Source organism: Chlamydotis macqueenii, chromosome 2, assembly GCF_036417535.1.
Source record: "Chlamydotis macqueenii isolate bChlMac1 chromosome 2, bChlMac1.mat, whole genome shotgun sequence".
Taxonomy (NCBI): Eukaryota; Metazoa; Chordata; class Aves; order Otidiformes; family Otididae; genus Chlamydotis; species Chlamydotis macqueenii.
Window position 1 is genome coordinate 108,790,314 of NC_141557.1, and position 26,267 is coordinate 108,816,580.

The following is a 26,267-nucleotide window of genomic DNA, read 5'->3' on the forward strand; positions in this document are numbered from 1 at the left end:
TTCCGGTGTTAAAGGCCGCAGGAGGAGAGCTGGTTAGCTGCCAGCACATGGTTCGGGTTGCCAACTTGAAAGCAAATTTTCCCTGAGAACTAGGAATGACCTACGGAGTGTGGTAAAACTCAGAGGACAAACGGTATCTCTAAAGGGAATGGTGCCAGGAAAGCAATGTCATTCTTATTTGGGTTCCTGACTGTCTCAAGAAATAGCACAGAAAATCTAAGTCTTTATTTTGAACGTCCTTCTTTCTGAGGCTCTTATTAGATTCCTACTACACATTTTATGCTTTTTTGCTAAATATCTACAGTGCAAAATTGTCCCACGTGATGAGTGATGAACACAGACAAGAACTCAGACATTTAGTAGTTATTCTAGGTTTGCTGATGACTTTATTTTTTTGTAGAGCTAGAATATTGGGAAGGGATTTTGAAATGCACTGTGTCATCCAGGTTGCATGCATTGCTCTTTCTTTCTAAACCTCTCTGAAAACTCCTGACATGTATTTGTCAGCAAAGCAGCCAGATTCTTTGAAAGATGACAAAAAACAGGGATTTCTTTTATAAGGTGCTTAACCTACATTTCAACCCTATTAAACAAGTGAAAAGAAACTTTTACTCTCATTTTATTAATTTTTTATTTATTTTAAGGCAGTAACAGCAATGCTATCACTTGCCCCCCAAGTCATGATATATTGACAAAGAGGAAGGAACGTGATGTTCGTTTTCCTCAAGAGAATCTCTTAGACATGTAAGCTGAATTCCTTATTGATTGGTACTTGTCAATATGTAACCAGAAGCCTAGAAATTGTCCTTCTCTTAGTCTGTAACAGATCATTTCCCCAGAGTACCCTACTTACTGTAGGAGAACAGCGATTTAGTTGTTAGGTATTTATCTTCTTATTTAAATACGTATTTTACTGTCATGGAGGGAGCAGGGATGGCAGTGACTAAGTAAAATAAATGTGAATTAAATGGACTTCAGGGGAAATGCTTTTGTTTTCTAAAATCCTGAGTGTAGTAATCAGAAGGGTTGAGTGTTTCATCAGAAATAAGGTGTGTCTCAAAGAACTTTTGATGGACGATGGGAAAGATAAAGCTTGGGTTCTCAGGGAGGTTTTGAGAAAACAAGGTCAGTACTTTTCAAAGAAAGCTTTTTTTATTTTTTAATACTTCAGGGAGCCTCAGAGATAAAAATTATTTCTGGCTGGAGTAATTTAACAGCCAGAAGAAAGAAATTCTTCCTAAGCTGATAAATGTTTAATACCTAATCAGGAGCCTAAAACTTCTCTTCCACCCCACTGCTGAACTTTGCACTGAATAATGACATCTTATTAAAAACTTGTTAATTGGTGTGACACTAAATGCAAGTTAGTACAAGTGTCTTACATTTCAAGTTCTGCCAGTGTACTATCTTCAGTTTTCACAACAACTATGTTACAAAACAATTTCAGTAATGCTTCTCCATCTTATCTATGGAACACACAGCGATTATGAATGCTAATATCATGAGCCTGTCCTCATGTTCCTACAAAGTACACAGCAGTGATAAGTGATAATGCAAAGTAATCGGCATCAAGATCCACTTGCTAGTATCAGAAATAAAGATATTTTGCAATAAGGACTCTTCTTAATCAAAAGAGAAGAAACTCATCTGAAATAGATTTTTCAGACATGAAAAAGGCTGTATTATACTATTACCTACTCCTTCTCATCCTAACCTGCTAAATGTGGTCAACCATTGATTTTACAGTTTCTAGTGAAGAGCCTTACTTTTGGACAGTGAGAGAGCACTTATATCAAGCACTGAATTTACCACTGGTCCAGCTGTTAAAAAATAGATGTTATCAAAAGCAGATCTTACTAATGGTCAAGAACCCCATTACACATGAACGCATCCTGTCATTGATGCCGAGTCCTTAGGGAGTAACCTCCACCAATTAACAGAGGCATTTGTACAAATATTTCTAGTCAGTCTATCCTCTCATGTGTGTTTTAATGCTTTTAATAAAATTACTCTGTAGCCTTGTGTAAAACAACATCGAGAGGAAAAAAAAATAATCCTGCAGCTTACTGTTTTCCTTTCAGGGAAAGCAGGCATTTCACAAACCTGGTAGTAGCCTGAACACTTTTACAGATCGGGTGAGGGGGTGGAGGTATGAAGTAGATACACAGATTTCACCAGCCTCGCTGTCCTGATTTCAGAACAGCACTCAGGACATCACAACAGGGTGTCCTATGATGCTCTTTGCAGAAAGACTGAAGCCGCAATCATGAAGATTTTGAAGGCTGAAATGTCAAATACTTTTCCTTAAGTATCCTGAGACACAACCTTCAATCTTCAAAAGGAAAGCAGAGGATGTTTTTTTTTCCAGCCAAATGTACAGCTTCCCTCTCATTGCTAAATTCAACTCTAAACCTAAGGCACTACGACAACATGCTTCCAAGCCATGTAAAACATCCCATTGGCAATGCAAGAACTGATCCATTGAAGGGCACAACTTTCTTTCCACACTGAAAGGAAAAACAGCATTCACTTCTGATTTTCCAACACACTGATAATCATTAAGAGGGGCTTACTTAGGCTTTCCTTGAATTAAGAACATCACCTTTTACGTTTTATGGTTACGTACCTGAGTTCATTTTTATTTACGCTTAGCTGGGGATAAGACACATTTTTTTCAATGTGATTATAAATGCTTTAAAGCAGGGAACAGATCCTGACGAGCATCTTCAAGCAGTCATTAAACTCACAACTTACGTAATCCCCTTTGAAATGGTGGTTTCTCCTTTCATAGGGAGATGGTGTTCTGTGCTGTTATTTGAATTACTGTGCTTCTTGTGTACTGGTGCACATTGAATTTATCACGGTAGTTAGAAAAGCCTTACTCCAAAAACCTGTTTTTCCTTAAAAAAACCCAACCCATTATTCATAGTCCACACAGTTGTGGTAACGACTTTGAAAATATGAACCAGACAGTGCAAAAAACTTCTGGTGAGTTGGAAGACCTCTTCAAACAATAGCACTAAGAGGTATGAAATACTGCATACTTCTTCAGGGAGTGTTAATCTTTAATTGCTAAAAACAAGTTTGAGGGACATAAAGTAGGGAAAAAAATAAATGTACCATAAAAAACATACAAAAGAGAGTGTCTTATGAGCCATAGTAGTCACGGTTGCTATTCAAAGCAAGTGGTAACCATAAACACATTTGTTACTGACAGCTACTATTCTAAATTTCCAAGCTGATACTGGTCACTCAGGTGGCTCTCTTCGCATGGATACATTCTCAGATAATCTTGTTCTGGTTTTTGAAAGTTCACCTGCACTGCAGGATCCCCCAGGAACGCATTCAGTTTCTGCTAAAAGGCTAGCCACACACATTTCGAGCAGCATTTAAATCCCAGGTAAGCAACCCACAGACTGCAGACAGCCCTTTTTCAAGAGCAAATGATGTGAAAAAAATGGGACCTATTTTGTTCTGCGTTGTTGAAACCAGAGACATCCCCAAATCAGAGGTATTTAAAACATTTATTAGCGTTAATCATTGTAGGTTAAATAAACCACAGAAACTACATTTTAGGGCAAAAAAAAATATTATTAGATATGATACAATTAATATGTAAAACAGAAGGTAAAGTATTAACAGATTGCAGCGTCCCATACATGAAGCGAGTGGGTCCAGCCCAGTCAAAGCCTTTATATAAACAAAAGGAAGAGTACTTAGCAGGTGATTTTAAACTTACAATTTATCACTGACTCTGGTTTAAATAATTAAGGGTAGGATAGTAAAATATATCATCGCTGTACTGAAAAGGTCTGATTATAGTCAGAGTGCTCGCATGTACAATCTATCCAGTCATGCTCATTACCAGGTACCACGAAGGATTGGTGAAGGCAAGGGATGGCAGGTAACTTCTCTAGGTATTGATACAAACCCATGTTACATTGTAGCAGTTTAGATAGACTGCTGTACCATGAATAAAAGTAATAAACTTTTTTTTTTTAATGTAACTTTATTACTTCTGAGTTCCAATTCTTGGATAATAATGGCCTTTTTTAGATTTCTCAGTCTGCAAGACAAACCTTTTCTATAATATGCCATTTTCATAAATAAGAATGGCAAGTCAACAACTGTACCTACATGTATGTCCATCTTCTTGCTACCTTTGATCCATAACTTTAAGTTCATAAAGGTGAAATGACCATTAACAAAAAAATGTACTTACAGAATACAATGTGCAGTATATGAGATCCAGACATAGTGAAAAAACACTACATGTCAGCATAACAATATAAAACTGTACTTATATACACACACATATGCAGAGCATATATGAACACTAGTTCCTTCATAATCTTGGTTTTAAACTAGTTCATGACAAGCCAGAAAAGCAAGTCACCCACAACTGGACAGTCACAGTCTTGAGTCACGGTGGAAACAAGCTCCACCAAACATCCTTGGCACTGCAGCCTCTGCTTCAGTCCTGCTGCCAGCTCTCTTGAGAAAAGCAATCTTGGCCAAATCCAGCACCAGCTGGCCAACCGAGAACTGCAGCACTAGTATTATTATTATTATTATTATTACTCTTATTATTAGAACAGATCAGCTACAGAGTCAGGTGCTCCTGTACAGTAATTTAGCTTTTCACCAGCCACTAAATACTAAGAGGAATTCCGGTTTCTGCTGAAACTTTTGACTCCCGAGTTTGGGGCTTTTTTGTATGTCATTTTTCTGGCAGTTTATGAAGGGTGGCGGTACATTCCAGGAAATACAGGCAACAAAAGGAAGCAGAAATCATGACTTTTACATCTGAAAATCACAAATTTTAAAATAAACCGTTCCCCCATTTGAAGAGGCAGGTTAAAGCCACACTTTAGCTCTGACAAACAGCAGAGGCAATATCATCATTGAAAGTGAGCCCTGTCTTCAAAAAAAATGCCAGCTGCTCTGCACAGCACAGTTGCCTGTTATTTTTTCACCTGTGACTTCAGAGTTCCCTACTGAAGCTCACTGTAACCCAAATCTTAAGAGTTATATAATAGAATCCTTATTCATTTAAATCTTTTTCTTGACTAAAAGTAGAATAAGGTGATTTAGATTTGGCCCACCAAATGCAAAAATATATTTAAGCCTATTTTGAATTTTGCAGAGATCCATTGTAACAACTTCCAATTTTGAACTATTTTAACATATAACTCATAAACCTGTTTGGATTCACACACAGTTCAATCACAGCTGTGAGAGATGGTTGTTCAAGACAATACCTAGTCCATACAGATCAGCATCAATTGCCAGTTCTAGCATAAATAAGAGTATACAGGTACAAGCAGAATTGTCTTACAAAACTTTCGGACATCTCAAGGAGAGTTTGATGAGTTTTGAGATGTCAAATTAAAAAAAAAAAACAAAAAATAAATATGCCACAAGATTTATGAAAGCTTAAAAATCAGTTATGCATAACTACTATATATTGAACTAAAATTTATGACACCTTTAAAAACATGGGTTCGATCTGACCTTGTTTTCTTGGTAACAGGTCTAGCCTTTTATTGGGTTTTATTTAGGAAGAACCAGATCTCTTGCAGCATTGGTCACAAGGCCCATAAATTATATGAAACTGTGATGTTGGTAAGTTAATATTTTTTTAGCACTGAAGGCCAGGTTAACCTCTCCCTCCACAGCCAGGTGAAAGAGCCAGGCACCCATGGCAGATTTGCTTGTTCTAGGATGGGATTAAATGTCCCCTAAAGAAGCCAGTCTCCTTCCCCAACTATCAACAATGATGATTGCTGAATTTTCACTTAAATAACCCTCGATTATCTGTAAAATAGTTGCTGCAATAAAGCAGCGACGTGGATCATGTATCAGTACAGGTGACAACTGAAAATTTACCCAAAATTTCCTTTCTCATGCTAGTTGTCTGAGTCTGTGTATTATATTCAAGGGCATATTTTCAAGCATGAGTGCTTTCAAAGGAGTCCAAAATAACTGAGAAATGGATTATACGTGAAAAAAAACAATGCTGATTAGATTCTTAGATAAAATCCAGTGGGACATTTCCCACCTATAACTACTTCGAGCCCTCTGAAGACAAAGAAACATTCCTGTTGATTTAATCTGGCTCTGTTTCAAGCCATAATTAGTGCCATTTTATCAAAGCAATCTCACAACCAAGCAATAAGGTCTGTTTTTTTTATGTATAAACACAGAAACCCAGCTCTAGCCTGCCTGTTCCTGATTTATTGTGGAAAGTTGTTTTTCCCTTTTGTTTGCTTTTCCAAAGTCCCCCAACAAATGCGCAGCGAGGTTAATTTTCCTCATAAGAGAACAAATTAATGCTGTGGAATGCAGGCTGAGCTTTGGTTTTGAAGCCTGCATTCTTACCCTAGTTCCGATTTCCAATTAAATTGATGAAGAAGATAAATTCATATTTTATCATCTCAGTCACACACATTAATGAATGATGGAAGTGGAGAATACAAAGTTTTACATTATTTCTAGTTCCTAACCACCTATTGGATTTTTTTTTTCTACACTGTATTTTCAAGCACATCAAGCTTCAAAGGTACCACGCAGTAGGTCTTCCATACCACATCCCCACATGGGTGAGGGGACTACTGCACAAATTCACAGAATTGCATTTGCAAAGAAATGCTCTGGTTTGTTTTATTAGATTCCAGCCTTTAACCCCAAATTATATTGTACTCTTAACATGTTTTTGCACAGAAATATTATTCTTCTGACTTGAAGACTTCTTGGACAGCTGCAGTGAGACCATGAAGGAGTGGGGCAGTGTGGCACTCTCTTTTAGAAACCAAAGAAGTGGCATCTTTGAGCAGTGACAACTCTGGTCTGGGACACAGATTTGGAAGAAACCCAGTAAGTAGTGGAGATTAAGCTGGCGTTTGTGTTCTTTTTACAATTTCAGTAATTCATGAAGCCTGTGCTGTAGAAAGGGAATCAATTCAGGCAAAGCACAGTGGCTGCATCTTCACTTCTTTACAGACCAGACTGCAACTGCACGGGGTCCAGCATGTTCTGAGTCTCCTTCAGAACAACTCCTCCTTTCACATACACAGCACCTCCTGACACAGATTTTGACTTCTGGTCTGTAAAAATTGCACTCACTCACCCTTTAGATCCATATTTTTTCCTAGTTAGCAAATTCAGTCCATTTCTTGCTGATGTTTACTGAAAGTATGAGATGAAGCTACAGATTTACAAAAATACTGAAGCCAAGTCCCGCTAGAAAGATGGCAGAGAAACTGTAAGACAAAACTCAGGTTTTATGGGTTTTTTCATCCTATTATTACAGAGAAAACTTTAAAAACATGTCAAGTCCACTTTGCAATGTAAGAAGATAAGTTTTTGTGACAAATCTAAAATTTATATATAAAAGGATCTTTTTATTAAAAAAAAAAAAAAAAAACCCAAACCACAGTCATTGGCTTAAACAGAGGATCGGAGTACTTTGACGTTGTAATTCTGACAGGATATTAGAGAGGATTTTCCAACTAGGTTTTGCAAAATCCCTCTGAAGTAAAGCGTTCTGCTTCTGATCCTTGCATTATTGCTCATGGGAAGTATTGAAATTGCTGCTTTGAAGATAAGGAGCCACGTCACTGAGATCACCAAGTCCTTTCTCAGTGAAAAAAGCAAATGGTGCTGGTTTTCAAGTAAATCTAAAATGATCAAGTTGGGTCAGCAGCACCGCCTACCCGTCTGTGAAGTCTGCTTTCCAAGTTTGATTGCTCCATTGTTACCATTTTCATGAGGATCTAAGGGTGGAATTTGCCGACCTGAAACACATGAGGAGACAGTGAATTCAATTTTCCTGATGTAATAACAACATATGCAGATAACAGTTAGGATGACTTAGCTTGCATAAGAATTACTGTGGAGGCAGAGAGTGCAGCACAGCTGTTTGACATTGACGAATTTGAGCTATGTCCTTGAACACCACTTGCTCAATAACAAAAAAACAGCAACTAGAACAAGATAAGGAAATACCAAAGGCAAAAATAGTAAAGACAACCAAAAAACTATAACCAATCCAAATGAAGCATAAGGCGTGTGAACAGTATATTGCTACCAATCAAATTAGATGATTAAATGTGTGCACTTTGTGTGAAACTTAGACTATAAAAGACTAATGCTGACTAACAATAAAGGTCTCTAGAACACCATCCACGGAGTCCGTGTTTTTACTGCCACAAATTACATCTGTGAAACTTCACCAGAATACAACTGTCTCCTGTGTACCTTGCATCTTCTTCCTTGCATCCTGCTTACGAAAAGATTTTCACATTTAAAAAAAATAATGAATGTTTGAAAGAATTTCAGCCATCACAGGAGAGCTAGAGATGTCTCCCAGGGGCAGAAGGCACTGCTCCAACTCCCTCCCCTGTGCCCTTTTAGTACTGCTGAATCTTTTGTCTAACTGGCTTCCTACTCATGGACAACATACAGTGTGCTTAATAATTAGAATTATAAATGGAAAAACAAGATCCTCCCAGGTCCAATCTACTCCCTGTCTCTGGTGTGGGCCTGGATTTTCCATTAAACCCACTGAGCGATCTCTCCATCAGTATCTTGGAGAGCTTACAGTCATGGTAACACACTTTCTCATTACCTTGTGGATTTGCTGGAAGTTTTTTCTGAAGTTGAATCTACTGTCTATGAATTACTCCTGGTTTTATTATTACCCATATTAAATAACAAGACTTAAAATATTTAACAGTTGTTGTTATATGCTACTTTCAGGGAGCATAAAGTTCCTGTGAATTCATCATAATCCAGGTGGATTTTACCGTTTAGATTTTCCCATCCTTTGCTGCATTTATTCACAGCTCTCTTGCCAAATGTTCTATGAATTACGTACCTATGTTGAAGGCTGAGTCATACAAATTACTTGGGGGATGGTTGTGGGAGGGTGAGTTAAAAGCATTCAGGTAAAATCCAATCCCAATGAAATCAAAGAGCAAAATTTCATCTGTAAAACTTGTCCCTAGATTACCTTTGGTCAAGCCCATCAAAATGTCACCTCTTTTATTCAGTCAGTTCTGAACAGGTATGTTATACAACAAAAGTGTGACTTTTGAAGCAGATAATCTTGGGTGTTTGTACCACTGAATGAGAGGGGGAAAATTCCTCCCATTACTAAGCTAAAGATACTGTATTTGGTCCAACAGAGTGAGAACAGGTATCTTGAGGGCTGAAGCACGTATAAGCACTGACATTACAATGCTGCACTCTATTTAGGTCACTAAAATATCAACTTCACATCCTGCTTACATTATGTTTGGACTTTGTGTTTGTAAGTGCCCTTCCAAAGCAAAATAAATAGCAGAATGGGTGGTTATAGACACAGTTGTTACATATATTTGTTCTGTGGGCTTTGTTTGGAGATAAAAAGAATCCACTAATTCTTAAAACTCTAGAGAATATGAAGAACATAATATCTGTGAGAAGTTTTCCAAGAAGGTAATGCAGTTGTCGTAGAGACCTGGAGAGAACTTCTGCATTAGGTAGCTACTGTTTCTAAAGTGCTTTCAGCTCAGTCCCAGCTATAATAAAACCCTGTCAATCTGACTCAGAGCACAATGTAGCTAAAAAAGTTGGAATCTACAGACAGTTTCCACAACATACCAGTAAGCAAATACACATTTGTTTCTTCTATCAGCATGTTTGGCAGAGGAAAGCTTTCACATTTAAACTACCTTAACTTTCATTTTAGAAATCCGCATTAAACAACTACGGTACCTCTATTTGTTTTTCATTCAGCGTTTCATATTTCTTAGGAGTCTTTCTTTCAAGTCTTTCCTGCAGTACTCTGGATACGTATGCAAACAAGCAGGCAAACTTATCTTTGAAACAAAACCATTGCAGGCTTCAAGGTCAGCAAGCACTTTGTCCAGTTCAGCCCAGGACATACTATGTGTCACTAAAAATCACCTTGATTTATTTCATTTCTCAAAATGATAAAACACACACAGATAACAACTACAAATAATAAAGAGAAAAAATCTCTAGACATAGTATTTTCTGATTAGTCATTCTGGCCTTTGAACTCAAGTACTGTTTGTCATTAACTAGCCATGTTTTCTGCTATTTGGATATCCTGCCTTGAATTAAATACAAGGAAATAAAGCTTTAAACAGTCTAAAAGTTTTTCAAGTTTGAGATTTAGTGAGCTTTCCCTCACTTGTTATTTCTTTTATTACCAAATTTATTAAAACATCAAGTTAAATAATTTTAGTTTTAGTAACAAGGCTTATCCCTGCCCAAGCAGCTTCTACCATCTCGTAGGCAGTTGACAAGAGTAACTGTCTTGGAGCATAAAACTCAGTCTAACACCTGAGAACCAGCTCCATAGCAAATGATACAGTGATTTTTCAACAAGGATCAGGGGAAGTGGTTAAAAATAATCAGTCAGAAATCTGTTTGACTGATTGACCCTCCCCGGGCCTCCCTGACAGCTAGTCTCACAGCAGACGCTGTAACAGAGGAAGGTTTACAAACGCTAAGGATGAGCAGTGAAACGCTGAGCCTGCATCTACACTTCCTGCTTCTAAACCAGCTCAATCTCTATTGCTGCCTAAAAGCACCGTGATCATCTCAGCCTGTCATAAATCTCTTGATAAATACGGCATTAATATTGCTGACACCAACTCAATCTAGCTGGCACTGTGTCAGGATCAACAGAGGTCATAAACTGAATTAATTTTAGAACGTATACACTCATTTTAAATTCACTGGCATACACAGTCTCTGTTCCAGGGCAATGTTAAAAAATACTCCTGTATTAGATAGCCTACAGCATTGTTAATTTATGCTACTTCTTTCATGTAGTTGATGTCAGAAAGGAACAGCAGTGCCCTGACATTCAGCCCAGCAATCCTCCTGCTGAAGAAATAAATAGATTAAGACAATTCCTCTTCAAATCAGTGACTGCTCTGTTAAGATAGAGTCAGCTCAAAAGGTTCATGAGACTGAAATCTTCTGTTGCTTAACTTAAAAAGATGACAAACTGGACCACAAACAGTGTCTTTTCTCCATTTTGCAGAGCAGGACACAACTAGCCAGCTTGCCAAAGACCACCCACAGCACATCTTAAGATTCCAGATGAAATAGCCAATTGCATAGAGAAAAACAGATGCGCATACATTTATCTAAGAACTCTGCAGCTGAACTGGTGAAATAAGGAACTTAAGGATATACTATTACTAAGACAGCATAAAAGTTCCATATGGTCCCCACTGCTGATACTTCTATGGAGTGAAGTCCGCTGACTGCAATTTAAAAATAAGATTTTGCACTTGTATTAATGAAATATCTGATTATATATTTTGGTTTCATTGCACTAATGTTTAGACCATGTTTCACAGATTTTGTGCAACAAAAATGTCTGTAAACATGCAACTCTACATATCCATGCAGAGGTCTTGCTGTCCTCCATGATCTCATCCCAGTAAACACACCATGGTGTCACAAGAAACTGCTCAAATGTAGGGTTACAGAAATTGTCATGGTTCTGAAGTTCCATGTTAACAGGTGGGAAGCACTAAATCAATCACATCTCTTCCTTTCTGGTATGTTTGAGTTGGGCTGAGGCAATCCAAGATGAAGGTCAGAGTCTTCTCCAATGCCTGGTAGAGTTCCAACTCCTGCTATTGAATTTAAGACTTGTTAACGTAAAAAGATTAATCAGCACTCTGGGAGTTGCAGTTCTAAGAGTGCCAGAGGCAAAGAGATTGGGAAACGGGAGGGTAGGACAAGAGGTAAACAAAATGGGAAGGGAGAAAAATGAGAACTGGAGCAGGGAAGCAAGAGAGACAACAGAGATTGGGTGACAGCTCTGCGAGCAGAACTTGAAGGCAGGCAGATGGGGATTGCTCTGCTGCAGCTGGAAGCACAATGCATCATCACAGTAATAAAATCTGCTCTCTTTCTTCCTTTCTGAATGGGATGCTCCAGTTGTATGATGTGACATCCATTAGCTCAGAAAAATCAGGCTTGGAGTTGGGCTTTTTGGTTTTGTTTGTTTATTTATCAAAAATAAAACTAGTTTAACATGAAACTAGTACAAGACTGCCTTGAAATGTTGGAAACAGCCTTAAAGCTGAGCGTAAGGAAAAAAAAACCCTACAACTAGTTACCATGCTGACAAAGGGACAAACGCAACAGTGCATTGAACGGATACTTGTTTAGTGGGGAAACAGATGTGATGTGATGTCATCAACCTGAGCTGGCACATCCAGATGATGAAGTCCAAGTCCAAAAGAAACACAGTCCTACTAACACAAGTACAACAATTTTGCTAAGGGTATGAGACAGGACATCACGGTGCTGCACAGGGGCTTTCTGTGCGTTTCTTCCATCTGTTCTCTTCCTGAAAATCATGTACAACTTTATTTTTTTTTAGGGAGTTGGAGAAAAGGGAGATTTTCGTTAGCACAGGATGTGAAATCCACAGCTCACCTGAGAAAAGGCAAACTTATTCAAGTAGTGGTACAGCAGCTATACAACAGCTAGGAGGAGGCCAGAACCTCCTCCCAAAATTGCTAGCTGTATCACAGCAAGGTGAGCCCCTGTGAAGCACTGCTCTCAATAAACCTCGTTAATAAAGCACAGCCGTCTGTGAAGGCATGGCAGAGTGAAGCAGGCACATCTTATCCAACAGTTTTGGCATTTGCAGACAATCCTCTTTCTGCGGCTGTAGGACTTAACGACAGCCACACTTCTTACCTCCCCAAATCCTTTCATCCTGTGAAACCAGTTTCACTGGTATTTTACAAGTTCCCCATGTCTCTCACATGGGTTATAAAGCTTGGCCCACTAGTCAGTCTCTAGTTTCTTTTTCTCGCTTGTACTTGCAGTGAAGCAGAATCTCCCCAGCTGAGAGAGATGACTGCTGTTTCGTTTACATTGTAAGATTTCAAGTAAGGTAGCATATATTTACAATACAGGATATTGCATAACTAAATATAGTTAAGTTACAATTATTTTAATACACCTAATAGCATATCTAACAGCATCTCCAAGCAAGAAAATAAAGCTGCCTTCCCCCTTTTCCTTTTCTCTTAAGCAAAAGCATAGAACAATGACACTGAAGTTCTTGTTAGGGGAAGCAGCAAAACCACTAAGTTTTGCTCATTTAATTAAAATCTGCAGAAAAAAAAAATTTAAAAACCCAAGATTTAAATCTTACAAGCATCTAAATAAACAGAATGCCTAATGACTTCAATTACTAAGAGATCCAACCTTGATTTGAGGTCCTGATGTAATTAACTTTAGGCTGTTTTAGTTTATTTACTAGTTTATGTTGAAGAGCTCTCCTATGGTTGGAGATAAATCTAGGACCTCCGAAGTTTAACTTTAAAAGCCACTAAGTTTTGCTTTGTTCATTAAAATTTGAAAGCAAGAGAAGAACTAATCCTGGAATACAGGGAGGTGTAAAGAATACATGCTCAAACATAAGTTAGAGCAATGTTTTTCCATCCTTTCAGAAGGTGCTTACAGGTGAACACCCCTCACAAAAATTCAGTTATGATCTTCAGCTGCCTTAAAAATGACATATGTGAATTGCTTTGTAACATAAATGCTTTTCTTAAAATGTTTTTCATAGACCTCTTCAAAGTAGTTCACAGATATCCACAAATCAGGAGATAACTCATCACTCAAAGCTCAACAATTGTCCATCTGCAATTCCATCCATCCAAGTCCATTTAAGTCAGTGCAAACATTGAATGTCTGCTGGAAAGGATCCCTCTCCATTCCACAGACAGACATTTCATACATTCCTCTCTAGTTTGTCCAGTATACAACTGGTTAAACTGTAAACTCTAGAGATTGGGTTTGTTTTGTTTGGTTTTTTTTTTATCTCCTAGTATTTCTAGGAAACAAGTATTTGGGTTACATTAAATATTCAATATACAAGCTGCCGGCAAGGCATCAGAAAATCAATAGCTTCATACATTTGTAACTGAGCATTTACCACATGAAAGGTTGTATCCCGAGACAGAAACTCTGCTCTAATTAGGAAGCCTCATATAGGAAAAACATCCTTATCTAGATTTTTAAACATAGAATCATAGAATGGTTAGGGTTGGAAGGGACCTTCAAAGGTCATCTAGTCCAACCCCCCTGCAAGGAGCAGGGACATCTCCAACCAGATCAGGTTGCTCAGAGCCTCGTCCAACCTGGCCTTGAATGCTTCCAGGGATGGGGCATCCACCACCTCGCTGGGCAACCTGTTCCAGTGTTCCACCACCCTCAGCGTAAAAAATTTCTTCCTTATATCTAGACTAGATCTACCTCCTTCCATTTTAAAACATCAGCCTGTCTCTCCTCCTCGTGGTACAAGCATCAGTAAGACCGAGTGTGCTAACAACTCTTTAGACACTTCCCATAGAGTGATTCTGATAATGTTACTTCCCAGTTCCCTCTCACCTTTGACAGGAGATGCTGAAATGCTTCAGTCTTGTCCCCTTTGGTAGCACACCAGTCCTCAACATTTGCCAGATTTCAAAAAATAATATATCCCTATTCCTCCCGCCTGGATAGCTTTTATGTAATCTTCTCTTTCCTATCTGGGGCACCTTCACAGAAAGGTAACCAGCAATAAACACACTGAAGGGCAACGGCTGGGCGTGTACTAGATTGGAATAAGGTAACTAAGGCTTATTTGAGTTGTTAAATGAGCGGGTCTCTGATAATTGCAAGGGGGTGATTGCTACTAAATGACAGTACACTTGGGGACAGTTTGTTTAGTCATTAAAAACCAGACAGTTTTAATGGGTAAGTGCTGCCTTCCCAGGCACAAGCAGTGGTCAGTGGACTAAAGCCCCACAACAAAGGGCAATACAGAACTGCCAGGACCCCCTGCACAGGCACAATTTTATACTTCATTTTACTGCTATCATACAGTGCATTCCTGGCATTTTTTGCTGCTGCTGAAGTATAAACCAGCAACAAGGAGCCACTGTGCCTATGATTCTTCTAAGGCTAGGAATACTTTTGATCCTATAGACACTCAGCTATTAAAAAAAGAACTCCTGGAATACATGAAAAACCACTGTAATCTTAAGCCCTTTTTATGTCAAAAACCTTTCAGGAAAGAGATTGGGAAAAAATCAGCCTAAGCAGGGAATATACAACTGTACTAAAAATACTCTTTTTTTGTTTACAGAGAAATAAAACATCCACGTGATGTTTCACGATCACAGCAAGCCTTCAGTCAGGTGCTGCTAAACATAACCAGGGTAAGTGTAGTGGCTTGCCGTCCGAAATCACAGGGGTACAAGAGACAGCCAGGAGCTGCATCCCATTAATGCAGCTCAGTGAAAACTCTCCAGCACACAGAATGCAGACTTTGCTGATTCTTGTGCTCAGTCTGCCTCCTGAGCCTTATTCACCCAAGTACACTGACTGCAGAGTCCCTCTCCTGCCAGATCTGCTCTATCTTCAAAAAAATCAAAAATTTTTACTGATTCTAGTCTTTCACTTCTTGTATTTTCTTAAGAAGAATTAAGGACAATGGATTTGTGTTGAGACTGCGTTATTAAGACATCCCTTAAAGTAGTCAAATCCTTAAATCCCGAGAGAAACTTATTTTTAAAATCTTCTAAAAATAGTGTAATATAATAACCTTAGAAATGAAGTGATCTGTCTATAATCTCTGCAATTTTTCCAAGATTTTTCTGGCTATCAGCAAAACATGCCAGTTCCCCTTTTATTTTCCACCTTCTTTATATCATTACGTTGAGTAATTTTTTCCCATTATACTACTTGATTTCGTTCACAACATTTTCCCTGGAAAACAGACAGTTTTTAGACACCTTACGAAGGAAAAACGATTATGTTAAAATACCCCTGGGAAAGGAAAAGCATAAGCAAGCAGGGGGTAAATTTTTTAGCTAAATTAAAATGCAGTCTACCCTTTCTGTTTGGTGTATCCCTTTCAAGAAAGTTTTTAATGGATAAATTCTCCACGCATGTTGGAATATCCTTCCAAATCCAGGCTGTAAAACAGGCAACGCATATAGCCTGTGTACGAGATCCAAGGTAAACAGAAGTTGCCATCTCCCTGTTCAGAGGCTGGGGAGCTGCACCATGCCCTTCTACAGCAGCACAAAGAGAAGGGCACGAACTCTCGGGCAGCGTGAAAGCAAAACTAAAGCTGCAGCCTCACTTCTAGGGCATCACACAAACAAAATTAGCCAACAGGGAGGAGATATGGCCGCAGAGGGACTTCATACATGGAAAAGGCAAAAATGCTGCCACGCAACTTGGGCATAAACAGACTTTTTTGGAAACTGCACAAAGACTGAAGTGGTGTAAAACATCAGAAAGTTATCCATACCCTTTGCCTAGCTACAATCATACTAATTAATTCTCCTGCTAATTAAGCATTTTTCACTTGATTTCCACTGTATTTCTATAAACATACACTACAAACTCCCTCCTTTCTCTCTGCTGAGTACTTGATAAGGTCACGAGTACATCCACTGAGACCAAATACTTCTATATATAGAAATAATTGCCTGTGGAATTAAGTGCACTTGCCTGGGTATCTAGTTCATACTAAAATTAATTTAGCTGATTTTCCTCATTTATTATATCCATTATCAGGGACAGTGTACGCTGCCAGCTGCAGCATTGCCTATCAAAGATGGAAACTAATTATCTAATTACGTGGCAAGGGTGAGTTCCTCCGCGAGAACATTCACAACCATCAGACGCAAACAATCTAGCAAACTATCACAAGGAAGAACGGGTTCCTCCAGACAGCCACGTTACACACTCCTCCTTTTTTAAAGGAGGCAAAAGAAAGGCAGTGTATTCTAGGAATATTGGTTCTCATTAACCATTTCAAGTATGTCCCATGCAAGTGAAGCAAACACTTGCACAGTGTTGCCCCATCTCAGGCAAAGTGTGGTAGATAGTATGAGCTGATTATGAATATATAAACTAAAATAAAATTACATAAAGACTTTAGGGAAACAAAGTTGAGTTTCTGGACATGCTGTCTCCTAGACCTCTGCACCCCAAAATAGGATTCAGAGAAAGGAGGAACCTCCAGTAGTGGAAGAGGATCAAGTCATGGAGCTCGTAAGAAATCTCAACCCATATAAGCCCAAGGAAGCACTGGGAGCAAGCCAATGTCACTGCAAGGCCGTCCTTTATCATCCCTATCGTTTTTGAAACATTGTGGAGAATGAAGGAGGTCCTCTATGACTGAAGCAAGGTGAATGCCATGTCTGTCTTCAAAAATGGCAACAAGGTGCCATGGGTCTGTAGGCTGGTTAGCCTCACTGTGCTTGCTGGGAAAACCACCAAGCAAATCCTCTCAGAAGCTGCTTTTGAGCACGTGAAGGTGAACAACATGACCAGGACCAGTCAGCATGGACTTACCAAAGGTAAACCATGTCCAACCAACCTGTTTGCCCTCATGATACTATGATGGGATCTGTGATTGAGGGAGAGCATTGGATGTTGTCTACCTGGACTTTAGCAAAGCTTTCAGTCTTTTCTTCTACAGCATACTGGTATATCCAAGTTAGGATGTTATAGTCTAAATAGGCAGACTGTTAGCTGCATAAAAAATTGCCTGGATCAGACTTAAAGGCCAGTGGTTAACAGTATGTATCTACCTGCAGGCCAGTTCCAAGTGGACTACCTTGCTTAGTATCTTTTATCAGTGGCCTGAAGGAAGAAAAAATATGCCACTTTAGCTCTTAGATGATACCCAACTCAGAGGTGCATTCAATATCCTTGAGGGCAGGGCTGCTGTTCAGAAGGCCGTAGGGAGCAATCGGTCTACGGAGCCTTATGTGGTTCAGAAAGGACAAATGCCAAGCCTTGCTTGTGGGAAGGAAGAGCCCCTGGCTATGAGACAGGCTGGGGAATTGCTGCTTGGGAAGTAGCTCTGCCAAAAACAACCTGAGGGCAGCAATCTGAACACAAGCCAGCAGCGCGCCCTGGCAGCAAAGATGGCCAAAGCATCCTAAGTCATACCAACAAGCACAAAGCCAGTACATCTGGTGAAACGATTATCCCCTTCTAGATATGGTCTAACACAAGCTGGGTAATGCATCCAGTTTTGGGCCCCAACGATACAAGAAAAACGTTGACAAACTGGTACAAGTTCAGAGGAGGGCCACCGAGACAGTCAGGGGACTGGAGCACTTGCCCTGTGAAGAGAAGCTGAGGAAATGGGGCCCATTCAGCCTGAAGACAAGATGGCTTTGGGAGACCACAAAGCTGCGTGTCAATATCTATGGGGAGGGCTGCTAAGATGACAGAGCCAGGCTTTTTACTGGGGTGCATCCAGGACAACGAGCAATGGTGGCCATGAATTGAATCAGGAGAGGTTCTGACCTGATACACTGTGGGGGAAGCCACTGTGAGGACTATTTAAACACTGGACTTGGCTGCCCAGAGAGGTTGTGGAATCTCTGCTCTCAGGCCCAGCCAGACAATGGCCCAAGCAACCGGGTCTGAATTGACTATCAAGTCTGCTTTGAGTGGGAAGTTGGACTGAATGTCTCCTGAAGTTCCTTCCAGCCCGCACGGTCCTTCCCACTTGCAGCCAGAGAGCAAAAATGGAACCCCTAGAAGGCAAACTGAACAAAACGTTTTTTCTTCTCCTCATGAGGAATGTCAGTCTCATCTTGTTTAAAAGAGCTGGAGAGAAAATAGTTTTTTTCAAACGGATTCCACTGCCATGACTATTTTCTGCTTATCATAGCCCTCCAGGCACATTTCTCAACATTTACGTTTTTATCAACAGTATTGCCTCTACAGCAGGCTTGCTCTGAAACAGAGATGTGACCCAGGTCAGGATTTATACACAGATTTAGAAGGAAGAAGCTTACCCCATATCTTTTTTTTGCTCTGGTGTATTCAAAGTCATTCTTAGTTTAGATCTCCATAAACAGCAGCCATACTACTGCCATACACTGGATTTTTTTATGTCCTTGGGCAAGAAGTTTTTAGACCCAAAACAGACAGCTGTTTCCAGAACACCTCCAAACAAGCACAATAAATGAATTTAAAAAAAAATTAATAAAGGGAACATTTACTTACTTATTCCTTGAAAAAGTTCTTCAATGTTAACAGCATTCTTTGCACTGGTTTCAACAACAATTGCACCTATAGATTCTGCATATTCTTTGGCATCCTTCATAGGAACCTCCCTACAAAAAAAAAAAATTACAAATAAATGAAATCAAATTTTCAAAAATAATTTAGGGAAAAAAAAAAAAAAGACCTCAAACACAGCCTAATCAGAAAAGCATGAGTATACTCTTCTTCCCTGCAAAAGCAGTACTATTTCTTCTTCTTATGGCATTTAGATCATCATATTAAAAACACAAAAATTTCAACAATGATCGATCTGCAGACTTCTTGGGTTTGCTGATGAATCCATGCCTTGAAAAAAGGAAGATAATTTAAATAACAACCCCATTTGTTTGTTTGTTCTTTAAACTTGACTTCGATAAGAAAAGCATTAAAACATCATAGAAAAGACAAAACTCTGCTGAACCACGTAGCAACCAGCACTGTCTACACCAAGTGTTCAAACCACATAAGGCATGACTGTTGTGGAAGGAAATGAGAAGAGCATCGTACATCTACGTGTTTGCAAGCAGCAAGAAAACGAGAGATTCTGCAAGAAATATGAAAGCCACTGACTCTGAGTATATTGGCAAGAGCAATCTCTGAGTGCCAGATTCACTGGGGGAAGATCACCACTCTGTACCACGTCACCAAAGTGACAACTTCTTAAAAATCACTGGTAGAACATACTCATTTTGTAGCCAATACTTCATATGCCAAAAGCTGGTAAATGCAGTGTTACAACATGCAAAAGACTTCTGCTTCAGACACAAAGCAAGCCCCATGCTGACCCTGTATCTGTCCGAGCCAGATGGCAAAGCTGAATCTGCCCACGTCTGCTGCTGTTTTTAACCACCGCTATTAGTGATTTTTGAGCAACAGCTCAGAATCAAAGACTGAACACGCTAACAGGCACTCAACGTACACTCAATTGGGAAGCACATGTTGAAACACCAGGCTGCCAGCACTATTTTCCTTCCAGTTGTTCAATACATCAACTGGTGTGTTTTCTGCGGCTTTACAGCTGTCCATGGCAGACGCAGAACTTGCACCAACTCCTTCACCCCACAGCTCCAATGTACCAACCCAGAGACTCCTAGTACATTTTCCTCCTAAAAGGAATGCCTCAGACTTTAAGAGAAGGTACCTAGTTGGGAGCACAGCAATGCAATTTCACAATGAATTTATGGAGGTATGTATTTTAAATAAATGAGCTCTGCTGCTCATGGGAAACATGCAGAGAGGCATAATCATTGCCTGATTTATTACAAATACTTTTCAAAAAAAAAAAAAGAGCTTGCAATTCCAGCATCTGGATTCAGAGCTTGTTTCCATTACGTGCTTCTTTGTATTACACGTCTTTTTATTGCAGAAGATGCTGGGAAGGCAACATTCACCTTACTATTTCTGAAATGGCACCTTGGCCTTTATTGTGAAAGTTACCACCATCTGCAGATGGCCCTGGAGATAAGGAAAAAAAGGAACTTAACTATGTAACATAATAGTCAAAAAACAACAAAGGAAGAAATTTGAGAGCACAGGATTAAGTAAGACTTTCAACTTGCTGTAATTTAGATAAGAAAGCAAATTTCAAGAATCAAGGAAAAGGTAAAACAGCAGTAAGTGACAATATTCCAAGGAAGCATCACAAAACTTCTTAGCCTTCTCCAGTGACATTTCTAAAGGAAGCTTATAAACGTCCACAGCACATGAGCAATAAGCATCATGCCATCCAGTGCTGTCGACTCTGAGAAGGCTGCACACATCAAGTGGAGTTATCATAATCTGGATGTCAACATTTCTAAAATGCTACCTTGCCAAAAAGGAAAAGCCCAAATGCTTGAACTCTAAGCTGAGAGATTAATACACGCAAGATGGGGTGAAGAGGGAAGAAGGCAAGAACCATCAGTGGAGTGCTGAGAAGGTGTTATTCCAGGGCTACGGGGAAAGTTAGAGGAATACCTATTCTGAAAGATGTCAATTACTTCAGTTTAGCCTTTCCAAATCATTCTATTGATTCAATTTCCCTTGAGATTTTCTGAATAATTACTGAATAAAGAAATATTCTGGATGCACAGAGGGAAGATCTGAACATGAAATTCTGCTGAATTCTCTCAACCTAGGATCTGGCAATTTCCAGCGAACACAACTTGTTAAGAAAGTGCACCATATTTTTAGGGAAGTAAACACTTCTTAGTTGCTATTATGACTACTGGCTTCTATAATGCTCAAAAAATACTTTGGACACTTACAACATTTTAACATTGAAGTCTCAGCTCCTGTCTTTGAAGTACTTTTTAATGACCTGTCAGAAGGACATGACATGTGTCAGAAGAAAAAGTCTACTACTATTACTTAAAAGTATGCCAAACACTCAACAGTACTATAATAAAGATGAGGATTTAAACTAAACAAAATTGCCTGTCTACCTGTAGAAATTCCTTCAAAGTGGAGAATAAATTTACTTCCAATGGAGTGTCAAAACTGCTGATAACCTATTAACAACACTGAGAAAAGCACCATGACCCTCACGTCTCCCAGATCCATCCTGGCAGCTCAAAACCAAATCTTAGATGCTAAATGAGGAGACTAACACGGTCAATGATTATGAGAAATAGTGCCAGTCTTCTCCTAGAGGAAAATAATCAGTTCTTATTGTTTCCATTCATTCCTCCTTACATTATCTCCTACAGTCACAGAGACGGTAGAATCAAAGCAACTTGGACCTGGTCAGCTTGTCCTCTATTGCTTCTATTCACATTGCTCTTAAAAGCAGCTGTCTCTTTAATATCCAGCAAAACATCTGCCAGAAGTTCTACAAAACCAAAGGGAGATGCCAAAAATGCATACAAATAGTAGCTTGCTCCTGTGTGCCCATATAATCTTATTTTTAAACTCTCCGTGCCCGAAGGCACATGTATTTTCTACTCATTGGAAACAATCTGATAAATTGGTGACACATTCACCTAAAATCAAGGCCAGGCTGGATGAGGCTCTGAGCAACCTGATCTAGTCAGGGATGTCCCTGCTCCTTGCAGGGGGGTTGGACTAGATGACCTCTGAAGGTCTCTTCCAACTCTAACGATTCTATGATTCTATGATTTTTACTGAAGTCAATCTGAAGACATAAAGCAGCCAGAGAATACAAACAGCTGCATGCATTGCATAAACAATCAGATTGCTGGAAGAACTGTGAAAACGTATCACATACAATATAGTCTGCTCTCTCTTCATCCCCCAAGATCTCTTTGACTGGACATCACTGGATGACTTTAGAAAGGGAAAAAGCTGGGGGATGCAGAAAGAATAATAAACATTACAAAATTCTCAAAATTGTTCATAATTATGGGGAAAAAAGAATGAGAGACACCAGCTCACCGAGGACAATGAGCACCATGCAAACACTAAAACATTTTGTGCATGGAAGAGCTGTACTGGCTGAACAGAGGCAATGAACAGATGACCAGCAATTACTAAATAACTGGCAGCATTTGAGAAGAACGTGGTGGGAAGATCACAGTCATTCTGTGAGGAACCCCAGTATTCTCCCAGCACTTCTGTGGTGCAGGTTTTCCTTCATGTCTCCAAGCCAATCTGCGTCAGCAGGTTCAAGTTAACCTAGGCAGCATTTCAAAACTTGCTGCCATGTCAAATGCTACCAAAAGCAGGGGGAGGTTGGTTATGGTTTTATTTGTCATTACAGTAATTTGTCACAATCTCCAAACTTATTACCATTGATTTAATTGGGCAATTGTATTGCTGGGAACACTTAAGTTCAAATTCAAAGTGACTCTCATGGCAACTGAAAACTCCAGTTGGTGCTAACTGGTTTTTGGGTTTATTTTTTGTAGTTGTCCTTTACTCTCATTTTTCCTTCTTCACATTTGGAAACCTTAATTTTCATATTATAGGAATCAGCTTCACCATGTTGACAAGCATATTACAACATCAAGTAGGAGATGCCAATATACTATCTGTGTCCCCAGTTCTTAACCCAACAGACATAGGAGATTTCTAGCATCAGGGCTTGTTTAGTCTTACAAAAAGCAGTAACTCACAGTTCTGTGTTGGGTCATGGCTGATGGGGGCAAGGGAGAAAAAAAAAAAACAAACCCCAAACAAAACCAAAACAAAATCAAAACAAACCCCGCACAGTTTGGTTTTGGAGGCACTGCATCACTTAAGTTATACATGTGCTTCAGGGCTGTGGTGAACCTGGGCCAAAGTAATGATCATAAAACCGAGGGGTATATTTGAACAACCATGAGAGCCCATGAGGTCCTAAGAGGAAAGCATCAAATCGAGTCTATACTCACAGTTGAAGCAAGAAGTAACAGAGTCATGGACTGACACAAAGGATCACTACTGTACAGCAGGATGTGCTTCCACTTCCAGAAAAAATAAAAGTGAATCCAAACTAGAGCTAATAAGCAGAAGAGTGACTCCAGCTTCACTCTCATGCTAAAGAGCATTATTTCGGCTCTTCTGCAGAAGGGTGGATTCAACTCTCCCCTCTATTATTCAGGAGGTTCTTCGCTTCCCAGAGGTGACACAAGTTTTACCTGAGGTTATGCTCCTAAACCCAACAAAAATACACTTTCCACATCCAGTATTAGAGGACAGTTTCAGAGCTGTCCTCAAAGCTGCTCTGTGAATAACATTATTCTACCTCAGGCCCACCCTTCCAGCTTTACATTGCTGGTTTTGCTCATCACACAATACATTCTGCACCTTTTAACACGAATGGAAGGAAAAAAAGACAATACTTTCCCGTTCCCAATGATTCAGCAGCTAAAGGGTGTAGACTGTAAATAATTCAAGTCGTGCTGCTGCTGGTGAGGTTGTACAGTGCCAGGACCACTGGTGTTCGGAAAGACTCAATACAGCTGACCAAAATGATACACTATTATTACAACAAAACAAATTGGTTACCTGAAGGAAGGAAACAACATAGTTACTGCAATTAAAGCAACAACAAAAATGGATGTGTTACCTGATATCAGAAAGATCACATTTATTTCCAGCGATGGCCATTACAATGTTTTCAGGACCATGTTCTTTTAATTCTTTCACCCATTTCTTCAAAGTATGAAATGAATCCTAAGTCAGAGAAATAACAAATAAGCTAACAGCCTAGTCTCTGATGATGTATTTGATTATTTTTCTGAAGTTAGAGGAACACAGCTCTGACAGTATTAATGCAATAACAATTCTAGAGCTCACAAGACTGGAAGAAGATTGTTGTATCTATGTAATCTGTTTTTCAAACCTTAGGTCATAAGATTTCCTCAAATTAATTCTTGCTTGAACTTGGACACTTTCTCCTCTACTCCTCCTCAACCCTCACTGAATGTTTTTCTTAAATTTTCCAGTGATGAAGAAACTACCACAGCTCTTAAGTTTGGCTAGCAGCTAATTTCCTTCACTTTTAATGTGAGTTTCATTTGTTTAATTTCAGCTTCTGCCTGGTGGATTACCATCTCAACCACTATCATATTTTTGGTAACATCTAAGAGAGATTTCAGTGGCCTTCTCACCCTCACATTTCCAAATCTGTGACTTCATAAACCTCAATTTACTCATGAAACCAAAGGGACAACTGACAATACACCTGGCTTTTTCCCTCCTACCTTTTAATAGTAAATTTTCTATTTCTTTACACTAATAAATTAATAGTATTAAAATCACTTTTGTTCCTAGAGATTCTAAGTATCATGCATGGTTGGAATTATTACTGAAACTTAAAGTGAGCTCACAAATGTATTATAAATCATTTTTTCCCCTTGAGAAATGCGCATAAGATTTGTGTCTAAATCAGCAATGGCTGTATCGGTATCACTGAAGGGAGAGCACTATCAGTCATTTGGGAAAAAACATCCATTCTACTTTAATGGTCAACGCTGAATATTAATTATCAGAAACTGAAATACACATTGACCTTCCTCTCTTATTTTCCGGTCTTTATTCTGCGAGCTTGGAAAAAGGCTGGCAAAACAAAATTATATTCTTACAATGCATTATAAGATCAACCATAAGACATTTAAATTAAAAATAAGTATCAAGCCAGCAGGATTCACTCTTCCTCATCTTTTCTTGACAAATTAGCAAAGGAGAGCAGTCCCCCTGCACAACAGTGGCCACCATCATCAGCCACAGATCATTACACTAATGCACTGGAGAATCAACCAAGCGCTCTCAACCTAGTAGTAAACAATTCAATTGGCAGGAAAGGAACAAAATGCAAGTGAACTGTCATGACCATCCATCCACTAACATCGTCTCTAACTCAGCTTTTTCAGCAGGGGTTTCTTTCAAAAGCAGTGGAAGAGGCATTCAGCTAGAACCATTTTAAGGCAGTTGAACGCCTCCATCCAAATCCACCCAAACTACCAAAGCACATAAATCCCACTGATGTAAACACGAATTAACATACAAATACTTCTGCAGTTGTGGATTTTACTGTGTCCCAAGTAGAGGAATTAACGCAAGTGGAAAGCATGCAGGTGGTCTTACCTGTTTGGTGATATCATAAACTATCACAGCTGCTGCTGAACCTCGGTAGTACATTGGAGCCAATGAATGAAACTGTTAAAACATAACCCCCCCAACAAAAAAAAAATCATTAATAACTCAGAATTACCACACTCTGTCAGGTCACAAAGACTTGCCATGGCAGGACCACCAACTTTCCTTCATCCCATAGAGAACAGATGTCTTTGGTAGTTGCCCATCTCTAATCTTCCTTAAATCCCAAGGAAGCAGAGCTCCCTTATCTCCTGCTGTGCTTCATCCTGCTGGATTTACGCCATCAGCACTTACTGGTTCAATGCATCTTTTCCATTACAGGGCATGGACTCTGAGGACAAGTTTTGACATGAAGATCACGTGCACTTGGAGGCCTAACCTGACAGCATATACATCCCTTCCCTTGGCAAACAGCAATGTTTTGCTTTGTAGTTGTAACAGACTAGATTCAGCTTGCGCTTAATTTTTACAAAATATTCCAAATTACTTGGATAAAATTAATTGTCAGAAAACTCTGAACACCTGCCATGTTTAGTTATCCTATACTATGACAGATATTTTGAAAAACATGAGTTCTTGCAATTTCACTTATTCTTCAGCTTTTTGTTTCAAGGGAAATATCC

General features: G+C 39.2%; 1 protein-coding gene across 2 annotated transcripts in view; it reads right to left on the minus strand.

Annotated features, from left to right (window-relative positions):
- Positions 1 to 3,510: 3,510 nt before the first annotated feature.
- RAB31 (RAB31, member RAS oncogene family) overlaps positions 3,511 to 26,267 on the minus strand; it is a 64,575-nt gene continuing 41,818 nt past the window's right edge. For both annotated transcript variants that reach the window (XM_086740619.1, XM_086740620.1), the window contains exons 4-7: positions 25,633 to 25,704; positions 24,113 to 24,219; positions 19,087 to 19,196; positions 3,511 to 7,796 (exon numbers count right to left, since the gene is read on the minus strand). In XM_086740619.1, the coding sequence (XP_086596745.1) occupies positions 7,699 to 7,796; positions 19,087 to 19,196; positions 24,113 to 24,219; positions 25,633 to 25,704 (387 nt within the window). In that variant the 3' untranslated portion in view covers positions 3,511 to 7,698. The remainder of the gene's footprint in view (positions 7,797 to 19,086; positions 19,197 to 24,112; positions 24,220 to 25,632; positions 25,705 to 26,267) is intronic.